Source organism: Parus major, chromosome 14 (assembly GCF_001522545.3).
Source record: "Parus major isolate Abel chromosome 14, Parus_major1.1, whole genome shotgun sequence".
NCBI classification, from domain to species: Eukaryota; Metazoa; Chordata; class Aves; order Passeriformes; family Paridae; genus Parus; species Parus major.
In genome coordinates this window covers 5,055,312-5,067,403 of record NC_031783.1, presented here as the reverse complement: position 1 = coordinate 5,067,403, position 12,092 = coordinate 5,055,312, and the positions used below count along the sequence as shown (strand labels likewise).

General features: G+C 47.1%; 1 protein-coding gene across 1 annotated transcript in view; it reads left to right on the top strand.

The window, feature by feature from the left end:
* CARHSP1 (calcium regulated heat stable protein 1) overlaps positions 1-12,092 on the top strand; it is a 33,140-nt gene that overhangs the window by 13,540 nt on the left and 7,508 nt on the right. The window contains exons 2-3 of the mRNA XM_015642611.3: positions 2,645-2,837; positions 5,471-5,593. Coding sequence (XP_015498097.1) covers positions 2,665-2,837; positions 5,471-5,593 — 296 coding nt within the window. The 5' untranslated portion in view covers positions 2,645-2,664. The remainder of the gene's footprint in view (positions 1-2,644; positions 2,838-5,470; positions 5,594-12,092) is intronic.

Genomic DNA, 12,092 nt, shown 5'->3' with positions numbered 1-12,092 from the left:
CACCTTTGTCTTTGTAAAGGTCCAGATGGGCTCATCTTCTGCTGAGGGTCACGGGAGGCAGGAGCCGCTGACGTCCTGCCCTACGCGCACGGTAAAACCTGCTCCTCCAGGCTCCCATCCTCCTCGCTGAGCCCGAGTTTTCCAATTGTCATTGGAGCCCAGGAGGCAGAGGGATGAGTCAGTGCACCCTCCTGTACAGAGGTGCCACATGCTGCCCATACAGCCTGAGCTGCAGCCCAGGCACAGGACCCTGCCTGCTGGGCTGCATCCCCCTGGCCGGCTTCTGGGGGTCAGTGAGTGAGTGCAGCTGCTGCTGGTGCTCCAGCTGTGTGTGCTTGGGTCAGCTCTCACCCAGCTCCGTGTTTGGGCCAGCTCTTAGCTCTGAGCACAACGTAGGGCTCATGCAATAGAAGTGATGAGAGTCGAGGCTATTCACCTACCTTTGCCGTGGGCAGAGAACAAAAAGGGTATTTGTACAGCAAAACGGTACTGAATGTTCTACACTGCTGTTTTATTTTGTGTTTACTGAACAGAGGGCACCAAAATAATATAAATGGGAACAGTAACATATGGTTAGCACACTTCTGATTCCGTTTAGTCTTTTCTATTTGTAAATATTTTTGTGGTTTGTCTGTGTTTTAAAGAAAGGAGGGAAAATTCTCCTGCCTCTCTAGCCTTGTTTGAGGAAGGGGATGGGTAGCACTCTGTGGTGGCATTGCAGTAGATGGGTGAATGCTCTGTATTTTGCTTGTCACCTGACAAGCTGGTTTATATTTAGATGAGGAGAAAATGAATGATTCTGAAAGCTGCATGTTCACTTGTGTGGAGGCCAGCCCGTGTGTGCTGAGTTATCAGAATTAGGTTTTAATTGTTTGCTCTTGTTTTTCCTGTGACTTACTAGGGCTATGGTCCTGCCATGTCAAACACATTCCTTGAAAGCAAGGTGTGTCCAAAGGAGAGGTCTTCAGAAAACTGAGACTTCCTCTGTACCAGCCAGCACAGCAGGTCTGTTCTGAGGAGGAGGAGGAAGTTTGGAACATCCCGACCCTTTGGTGTTATCATCTTGGTCTGAGCTGAACACTGCATTAGCTCATGGGTGACAGATACCATCCACATCTGAAATGCCATCCCTAAAGCTGGGGTTTTGTTCTCAGCTGAGTTGTTCTTGAGAGCAGTGAGGAAAGCTCAAGCTGGCAGAGGAGGGAGTGTGACTGACTATTCATTTGTATCTTCTGAGCACCCTGAGCAATTAAAGACAAAAGCCTTTGTTCCCTGGTGACTTCATTCTTAAGAAGCCTTTTTAATTTTAGTCCTTATTTTCAGGAAGAAATAATATGGATTTGTCATTGACAAGAAGGCTGCATCTCTCAAATGTCATGTGAAGGATCCACTCCATAATTCATGGGCTGGGGAGTGTGGGTGTCAACAGGAGGGTGCATAATAGATATGAGAAATTTCAGTTCAGTTAAACTATTGGTCTTAAAGGCAGATTTTCTTGCTTTCATGATACTTTCTTGACTCAGATCGCCACATTTTTTTTGCTAACTCATCCAGATAACCAGATATTTTTAGTCTTCTTAAGTAAGAAGTTATTGGTATTGTAGTGGGTTATTGGTTATTTTTGCACATCATTTTCCCCTTCCAGTGTGGATGGGGACTTGCATAGTAATACCAGAGCAGTGCTGATTATTTTCTCTTATTTCTGCCACTGCTGCTGTGAGCCATGCATTTGTGTGTGTGGAAGTGCTGCTGTTTCTGACCCTGCTCTTTGCATGATTCTGGGAGTTCTGCCTGTTGTGTGATAAGAGGTGTATTGCTGTTGGTGAAGGTAGGACTGGAACAGGAGCAAACCTGAGGCTGCTGGGGGTCTGGATGAAGATGTGGACTATTGGTTTCCTAGTTGCTGGGAGACTGTGGTGGACTCAGAGCTCCTCAAAGGGGATTGCTGGGTCTGCCAGATCTCCCCAGGCAGGAGGGCTCACCTCCTCAGGGCTGGCCACTGCCTCCAGCATTGTCTGTGCTCCTGTCCCAGGCAGAGCAGATCAGCTGGCTGGCTCAGGCCGAAGAGAATTAAGGAGCACTCCTCTGATTCCCTTCTCACAGTCAAGCTGAAGGTGTTATGAGCTGACAGAGCTGTGTTAATAAGTGAGCAGCAGCAGCAATGAAGATATCGTGGTGATCACACAGCAAAGCCAGCCTGCAGCAGTGGAGGTGCAGCTTTATCTCAGCATTTCTTCTTCAAGGGCTTCATTTCTTGTAATGTGTGTTTGTGTGCAGCTGCAGGAGCTCCTCTGTGCTGCCTGTGCTCAAAGCCCATCAGTCGGGGAGGTGTGTGAGACCTGATCTGGGGCTCAGCTGTGCCTCAAGAGCCTGTGAGGGAGGCAGGAGTGAGCAGATACATTAGTTGTGGAGTAATCTGTTTGCAGTGGAGCTTCCTAGTACAGCTGACAGAAGCTGTGACATTTAAGAATAAATAAACTTTCCAAAGCATGGACTCGGTGATAGGGAGCTTGTGGCGGAGCCGTGTCCGTGTGTACGTCTGCAGGAAGTGAGTCACGTTCTTACTAAATCGGCATTGCGAGCATTTGTGACTTTTATGACAATTCCCATTTTGGGGCTAAATCAGATCTCTTCCTTTCTCCAGGCTCTTCTCAGGCCTCAGGAATGTCTTCTGAGCCCACCTCATCCTCCTCGCAGCAGTCCCCCGCCTCTCCCCCATCGCCCAGCTCCCTGCACCTGCCGGAGAGCCGGCGTCCCCGGGAGCGCTCTCCATCGCCCATGCGGGGGTACCTGATCCCCAGCCCGCTGCCCACACGCCGCACCAGGACCTTCTCCGCGTGAGTACCGCTGTCCTGCCCTCCCGACACGGCACAGGGCTGGGGTGGGGGGCTGCTCACAGCTGAGGGTGCTCTGCTGTGGTGCTCTTCTCCAGTAAGTTCTGGGGCCTTTAGACCTTTAGTCCAAATGCCCTATAGTTTTTCGGTGTTCTGTTTTAGTAAAGGGTGTTCAGAGTCTCTCGGCCCTTTTAAGACAAGAGTTTTACAGGGAGGGGATAATACACCAAGATTTTTCAAAGCACAGTTCCTTGTCTGAAGCTTTGCTTCACTTCAGACATTGGCTTGTGGCTTCCAGGACCAGTTCCTGTTGGTGTTTCCTTCTCATATCCATTTTTTTTTTGGCGTGGTCTCTCTTCTCACTGCCCCTGAAGCACTGGACCAAACCTCACTGGAACCTCACTTTTAGGGTTTTTACTCCTGACACCTGTGCTAACATCATCAAGGTTACATTTTAGAGATACTCCATCACTTTGCAGAGGAAAGTATTTCCTTGTTTCCTTTCCTTATTCAGCTTTCATATCTTCATCTTAAGATTGCTCAAATATACCTGTTAAAGAATATGCTGGTTATCAGGGTCTGACACCTGATCTCTTTCTGTAAGGTTTCTTTTTTCTGTAAGGTTTTCCATGAAACAAGGTAATATTTGTTGCTTTTTTTAGTTATTTGAGGTAGTGGTCTTTCAGCAGAGCTGGCTTTCCCTGAGCTGTCCTGGGGTCCTGTGGTGCTGTGCAGGCTCCTGTGAGCCCTGTCCAAAGGCAGCTCCTCCCCAGTGCAGCAGCTGAGGATGGGGTGGCCAGGTTTGACCATTGCAAAGGATTCCCAGTGCCTGTGAGGGGCCTCCCAGTGAGGGGCTGACCTGAAGAAGGCAATGTGGGCTTCTTTGTTCATCTCACAGCCTTTGAATCGGGGTACAATGTGATGCTTCTGCCACAGCCTTTTATTTCTGTCTGAGGAGGGTCTGGCAGTGCTGAATGAATGCTGTGGCAGTAAAAGCTCAGCCCCACAGCCAGCCTGTTTTGGGCCACTTACTCTGCTTGGTGTGCTTTTCCCTTTTTGCTTCTTGCAGTGTTATCCAGCTCTTTTCTTCCAGAGTTATCCATGAGGATTTAAATAATAACAGTCTCACTGATGCTTCATATTATTACTTCTGAATTCAAAATGAAGCAAAAAAGGAGCAGAAGAAAAGTCTTCTTCCAAAAGCCTTCAAAGCCCTGAACATCCTGATGGAAGAAGAGTGCTAAAAGGAACATAATTGACTTAATAATTGGGGTTGCCCTTGAAAAGCAAGTCCAAGCTAGCTTGCTTCAGTGCTGTGTTAATAATGAACTCTTTGTAAATCTTCTCAGCTGTTAATCTTAGTCTGGTTCTTACAAAAAAGAAATAATTTGTTATTTGGCTTCCACAGTTCTTTAATCATTAATTAGTGCAGGAATCTTGCTGTATTTGTTTGCCCTGAAAACCAAAATAGCTCTGATTTTTTTTGTGTGTGTGTCCTCTTTAAACTGGAGGAGCTCTAGGTAAGCAGCTGAATGAAGAGATGAATGAGACAGGCAGAATGGTTTATTATTCAGTGGGAGTATTTAATTTTGGTCCACTGGAAGTGGAGGGCCTCATCCCCCACAGTGCCTTATCTCTTTGAAAGATGCAGTTGAACTTTAATATATTGTTTAGGACAGTGAGTGCTTTTCTGTGTAACAAACACTTGTGGAGCCAGGTGTATTGACAGCTTTATAGAGCTGGAAATGTAGTGATTTAATGGAGGTTTATTTCTTTAGCACTTTCAACTGCATTTCTTAATTGTTAATTTGATTCAAGGAACAAAGCTGCTACCACTTTTTTTTTAATAACAATTTTATTTAGACTTCAGTAAAATTTAAACCTTTGGGACAGCAATATCCACGTTGCTGTGATGCATGTAACCAAATGGCTGCACAGTCATTGTGTTGGAAGAATTGCACCAAAATCCTCTTCTAACATGGAACCTACTGGATAATCCTGGCAAGAAGGAGGTTCTGATCTAGCAATGCTCAGAGTAAATCCCATAATACATCTAAACCAGTTGGTTTTCATTAATGGGATACTTGAGTGGGTTTGAATCCCTGGAAGTTGCACTCTGGGTATTTGGTAGAGAAAGGGATTTAACCACAGTTTTCCAAAAGGCCAAGTCATTTTTTTTGGGTGGCAGCAAGTCACCCTAAAGGTGGCTCTGCAAATGTGTCTGATTTTAAAATGCAGGTGCCATGGCAGTGGAGGAGGAGTTCAGACATGAGTCTCACTGTTACGTGCTACAGCTGGCCTTCACCCTTCTGTGAAATCTGTGGAAGCACAACACTTAGGTGCACACTGGTACTCCCAGACTCATCAAAGACAGATGATCCTTACCTTCAGGATGGTGTCTGGAGGAAAATTTGGCACAGTGATGGAGCAGTTGAGTTCTAGGTGGCAGCTGATGGATGCCAGTGCTAGCAAACATCATCTGTGTGTCCCTGCCACAGGCCCCAGGCAGAAGAGGAGCGGTGTGTGTGAGTGAGCGCAGAGCAGCGAGCTCGCTGCCAGGGAGGGCTTGGCCTGTGTGCTCTGCTGGCCACAGGAGCATCTTCAGCTCTGACCTGCCCTTGTGCTTCCTCCTGCAGCACGGTGAGAGCGTCCGAGGGACCCATCTACAAAGGGGTCTGCAAGTGCTTCTGCCGCTCCAAAGGGCACGGCTTCATCACCCCCGCCGACGGAGGGCCCGACATCTTCGTGCACATCTCAGAGTGAGTCCTGTGTGTGGCCAGGGAGGGCTGGAGCTCTGCTTCACCTTCATTACCAAACCCTTCTGACGTTTCAGACACAAGACTGGTTCATAATCTGTCACCCTTACCCCAGCAAAGAGGGGTTATGCGGATGTTACTGGCAGCAATAGATTATGCAGTTCTTTTCCTGTAGTTTTATAAATCTGTTAAGTTAAAAACTAGAAGATGATCCTTAAATCTCTTAGAATAGCTATGAGTTTTGCCCAGACCCAGAAACTTGCTTTGTTTCACCTGAATCAAATATTCCATGCAGTGTCTAGTTTTAATGTAAAGATTTATAACACTGAAAATTCATTACTTTTGCTTTGCACTGCTTGTACCATTATTAAACTAAAGGTTAATTGCCTTTACTGTTGAGAAAAGGCACACTTTATTACTTCCTTGAATTTATCTAGCTTAGGTTGTGAGCAGTTTACAGCTAAAGCTTTCTCTGTTAAAGGGTTCATTAGTACCTCAGCCCTTTTTGCCCTGAACGCAGAGAACCACCCCCTCTGAATTTACCTTTTGATAAATTAAGCAGATAAAGCTTTTTAAGTCCCTTGCTGAGAATTTTTCTCCAGTCTAAGCCAGTCACTGCAGCATACTTAGAAAAGAGACTGAAGAATTTCAGTATAATTTTATGACTATACACTGTACACACACTTTCAGTGTAAGGAGACAAAATCTCCTCCAGTTCTGCTGTTTCTCTTTCTGTACATCCCATAATCACATTAGCCCTTTATCCCCAGTCTCTGCAGAGTTGCTTACCTGCTGTGACCTCTGCAGTGTCAAAGTTTGCTGCAGTCCCAGGTCCAGCCTGGCATTCCCAGCCCTGTTTGCATTCCTGATTCCTGGATGTGGTTGACTCCTGGTTTGGTTGCAGAGCAGCACATCCCACTGGGACAGGAATCCCCAGCACACCCCGTGCCTGCTCTGCCCTCAGTGTTCATGGCTTGGCTAATCTGCAAGGTTTAATGGGCAGTTTTAGTATTTGCTCCTAGTTTCAGGTGTTGACTGGTGTTGGGGCTGTCGGTCTCTGAAGGTGTGTGTTAAGGCTGCTCGATGTTTATTCTCCTGTAACCTCCTCTAGATCTATCACCAGTTTTATTTCACCTATTGTTCACAGTATTGAAACTGTACAATCCTTATTTGTTGTTCAGAGTAGTTATCCAGTGGTAAGTCAACAAAAGCCTTACCAAACCTACTCACACAGCCCCAGCTGTCTTTCCTGGTTGAGTGTGCAGCACGTGTCCTTGGAGAAGGAGCACTTGGTTTTCCTCCAGGTTTCTGGAATGTTACTGTGCTGTGGGCATTGATAACCCAAAGATTTCTAGGGCTCATGGGTGCAAAAAGGCTCAGTGGTCTGACTTGTGTTCAACCCAAGGAAGTGTCATTTAATATCTCCTTTCTCTTTTGTCTAATGCAAAGGCCCTATTTCTCCTCATTTCCCGAATAACTTAAAAATAGCATTTCCTATGTCACAATTAAAAAAACTTAACTGTGAACATCTAGTCTGACCTCTACAGTTACTGATCAGCAGGGGTTTAGTTACAACAGCCTTCTCACAGAAAAATGAATTTTCAGCCTTCTAATGAATTCCTTTTAAAGAACTGTCTATTTTCAGTCTTGGTTTTTTTCCCCTGTACATTTTCTCTTCCAATTAGTTCAGTAAAATTTTCTTCAGTTATGTGAAATTAATCTTTTTAAAACCCTGGAGATTACTTTTTGATTGGGATTGCTGTTTTGTTTGTCTGCACAAAATGTGAACTGCTGTTTCAGGTTCCTGTCCTATGGCCCAGTGCATCTTTCTGTCTTGGCCCAAACCCAGGACTTGATTCTGGGTGCACAAGGTGTTCCTGCCCTCAGTTCCCCTCCAGTCAGTAGAAACTCCAGTGATGTTTTTCTGTTCTGTTTAAGGCTCCCATATGTCTCCTGTGCTGCAGTCCCGAATGACATGACAGAAATAGCCGTGTGTGCTGTGATTTGTGGTGCTCTGTGCGAGGCCCCTGTGACAGGAGTCCCTCTCGTGGGTGGTGCTGTTGGTGTATTGATCCCATCTGCTCTCAGGCTGCTGTGACTGGGAGCCATCAATAAGCTGCATTTGAGTAGCTGTGCCCCCATGTGTGTGCTGCCCTCCCCTTCCCACCACCCACTGCCTCCATCCTAAAGCACCCCTGAATGAGTCACCAAAGGCTGCAGAGGTCTATGGCCAGCCACCCTTCCTGAGGTGTTTTCAGTGTGTTTGTTCTGCTGATGCAGGAGGTTCTGTGCTCCGCCAGCCTCACCCACCCTTGTGTGGGGAAGCTGGAGCAGGGTGAGGGCTGAGAGGGGCAGAGCTGCTCTGTGGGCAGGGGGATCCCCTCAGGCTGAGCCAGCTCCCAGCCCAGTGCCCACCCACGGGACAGCCCAGCTCCTGCTCTCAGCTGGGTCATTTCAATCCAGAGCTGTGAGCAGGAGAGGCTCCATGTGCTGTGCACAGTGCTCTGCAGCACAGCAGCAGGGGGAGGTTGGAGGGGATCTCCTGTGCCCTGCACTGCTGGGAGGCACCTGTGCCTTTCTGGCAGAGGCTTTGCCCAACCCAGCTTGGTGATTCCTGAGCTGAGGGTCCACTGCCTCCCTGGGCAATCTCTTCCTGCCCCCAACAGACCTGGCTCTGAGCCCTTCTAACTGAGCTGGCTTTCAGTGTGGACCTTCACTGCTCCTCCCATCTCCACAGCAGGCAAACCATGCCCTCCTGCCTGTAGAAACTGTGTGTGCAAAGGCTCTTTTCCTTCTTCTTTCAGAAACATCTTAGCAAGGTTAGGTCATATAGATTTTGTAGGACCAAAGTGTTTTGTGGATTTACAGCCTCTCTAGGTCAATTCTGCTCTCTTGAAGTCAACAGCAGTTTTTCTATTGTACCAGGAATGGGCCACTGTTTTAAATGTTTCACATGTAGGTACTGTCTTAGAGCTTCAGTTCAAAAATAGCTGATGTTTCTGCCTCAACCTGTTAGTGAAAAGTGCTATTATTGAAGTACTGAAGGTTTCAGCACATTGTGTTCTTTAATTACTTGGAGTATATTTGAGTTGTTGGAAACAGCTTTTAGTGCTGGAGGGTGATGGTATCACTGTCTTAATTCTGATGCAAGGCAACAGTGGAAGGACGAATTAGTAATGCCTTTCATTTCAGTTTATTTCACAGTGAATTTGATAGATTGCTCTTTATGAACTGGAATTGCTTTTCGTGGCAGTGTTCTGTAACCAGGCCTGTGGCTCAGGGGGATCCAGTGACTCTGGTTTGCACACTGTGAATTTTGTGTTTATCAAGTGATTCTTTCCACCTATTTATTCAGTTAAATCTGGATGTGAGAGAGGTCTTAGTCTGTTCACTGTCTCAGTGTGGTGTAGGTATCTACTTGGGAAATGGAAGCGGATTGTTTCTCCTGAATTCCTCCCAAAAGCTGGGATTTCAGGAACTTGGATAAAATGGTTATGCCAATTTGGATTTGCCAAGATAGACTGTTCCTCTGTGTTCATCACTCAGCTGTGATGATTAGTGAAGGTTTTAAACACTGGAACCAGCTGCCTGTCTTTTAGATTAATATGATTTTCAACATAAATATTTAATTTGAAGAATTAAATAGTTTTCTTCCCTAAGCTTTGAGGAGCTGTGAGGTTACAAGTTAGTGAAAACATCTTCCATAAGATGGGATGCCCGTTTCCTGTAAATTTCTTAATTTTTGTAAGATAATAACCACACTTAGGATGGAATTTCCTTTCTATAAGTGAGCATTAGCCCAAAGATAAAGTCAAATGTATCATTCAAAACTTCACTTGGTGTCTGCAAAATTTTCTGTGTATCTATGCATGAATGTGGACATGTAGACATGTTTTGTGAGTGGAACTTGCAACAAAGCTGTTTTATTGTGTTGAATTTGTGAGATATGGGTAGAAATATGTGATCACAGAATTGTTAGGGTTGGAAGGAACCTCTGGAGATCATCCAGTCCAACAGCGCTGCCAAGGCAGGGTCACCTAGAGCAGGTTAAATAGGAACACATCCAGGTGGGTTTGGAATGTCTCCAGAGAGGGAGAGTTCACCCCCTCCCTGGGCAGTTCCAGTCACCTTCAACATAAAGAATTTCTTCCCCATGGTGAGGTGGAACTTGCTGTGCTTTAGTTCATGGCCATTGCTCCTTGTTCTGTTGCTGGGCACCACTGAAAAGAGTCTGGCACCATCCTCTTGGCATCTACCCTTGAGATAATTAAATCTAATGAGATCCCTTCTCAGTCTTCTCCAAACTAAACGGGCCCAGCTCCTGCAGTTTCTCCTCACAGGAGATGCTGCACACCCCTCACTGCTGGGGTCTCTGCTGGGCCCTCTCTGGTAGCTCCTGAGGATGCAGAGCTGGAGCCAGCCCTGCAGATGTGCCTCTGAGGGCTGAGCAGAGGGCAGGTTCACCTCCCTGACCCTCTGGCCACACTCTTCTTGTGCATCCCAGGCTCCTCCTGCTCCCAGGACACACTGCTGCCTCATGGTCCCTTGTCACCCACCAGTAGCCCGAGGTTTTTCTCTGCTCTCCAGGGGTCATCCCCAGCCCGTTCAGGGTTATCCCTCCCCAGCTGCAGCAGCCTGCACTGGCCCTTGCTGAGGCTCTGGGGGCTGCTCTCTGCCCAGCTCTCCAGCCTGCCAGGTCTGCCTGCATGGCAGCACAGCTTTTGGAAGGTCCTTTTTGTCTGCCTGGCTTTGTTTTAATGAGTGGCTCTGAAGGCTGCAGAGATGATTTGTTTTGGTGTTTGATAACTCTTGTGTGGAGCCACTTCTCCTTTTTAACTGATTGGGTACAAGTGAGTCCTGCTTCCTTTGCTTACTGCAGACAGATCTCAACTAGGTATAAATAGTTGTGCTAAGGAAATGTCATGGCTCTTTGGTGTGATGAGGTTTTATTTTTCTCAGATTCATACTTCACCCCTCTCTAGAACAAACACAAAATGGGCTAACTGTAGTGAATATGAACCTCTAGCTGGCAAGCATGGAGGCAGAGGAGCTGCTGAGATAGTAATTCCAGATAACATCTCTGGAAAGCAAGAAACAAATGCAAATTCATGTGCATGGAGTGAAATTTTTAAAAAGCCCATAATTACACTTTTAACAGCGACATGTACTGTTAATGCTTTCATTTCTAGCAGCCTGTAAGATGATCCACTGTCACCAAATTGATGGTGGTGCTACAGCATCAGTGTGAGAGCTTTATCCTGCTGTAGTTCACCTCCTTGTGTTCCACCCTAGGAGCAAGCCAGCTCTCACAGACACTCATGGTGTGGCTGTCACTGGCACAGTGGCTCTGGTGGTTTCCCTCTCACACTCCTGCTGCTCCAGCTGTAGCTGTGGGATGTTCCCAGAGAGCAGGCAGGGGCTGCCTGCAGTGCTGCTGTACAGACAGCATTCCCATCAGCTTCCCTTCCCAGCTGGGTGCTGAGGGATGGGGAGGTGGGGAACCTGCAGCAGCAGATCCAGTCTTGTGCATTAGAGCACTGCACCCTGCCTTCTGCTTCCCCAGTGCATTTGGGAGTGGGCACACCATGGAGACTGGTTTGTGCTCCAGGCTTTTGCATTTATCTGGGCTTTGGCCTGAAGCTGTGTACCTGCAAGGGCAAGGCAAGGAGGTGGCTCACCAGAGAGCAGTGATGGATGAATGACCACCCTCTTGGCTTTTTTTAAAGATTTTACTTTGCCAAAGCAGCATATTTTAATGAAAGAGGAAAAAACGTGCAGTGCTTGTGGGTTTTCTGCAGTTTGCCAGCACTTGGCTCTGAGGGGGAAAATGCTGCATTGCAGAGGCCTTCAGGCTGTCCTTCAGGCTGGATTCCTGACCCTGTGGGTAATGATGGCTCTGGAATTGATGCTGTGCTTCCCCAGGGACCCTGATACACAGCACCCCTGGGTCCCCAGGGAGATCCTGAGCTTCACTTGTGCATTGTGGTGTTATCTCAGGTTATGTCTCCAGTGTCTGTAACTCAGCAGTGCTGAACACTTGAGGGCTCTGGCTGGGCTCCAGGTGGGGATGGTCCCATTCTGCTGCTGCATTCCAGCTGCTGGCTGTGCTGGAGATGTTCTGGCAGCTGCATCTTCCTGCAGGGAGAACCCAGCTGTGTCCCTGCTGCATCCAGGAGCTGGCTCTGAGTTATTTGTGTCCATGGAGAGATTATCTTTTCATGCTTCTTCCTTTCCTCTGATTTTCTGCCAGGCCACTGTGGTGTAAGCATTAATGCCACTTCACCTGGCTTCTCTGTGGTACTGTTCCTCTGGCAGAGTGGAAATTGGGTTGGAAATTACCTGATAATTTTAAGTGATCCGAGACCTGAATCTGAGCTGAGAGAACAAACTTCTCTGGCCTCTGGCTTTTCTGTGAACTACCAGCAAAACAGTTTCTGCTGACTGCAACCAGCTGCTCTGGTTTCTGATTGCCTTCAAAACACGGGATGACTTGTGTGCTTTG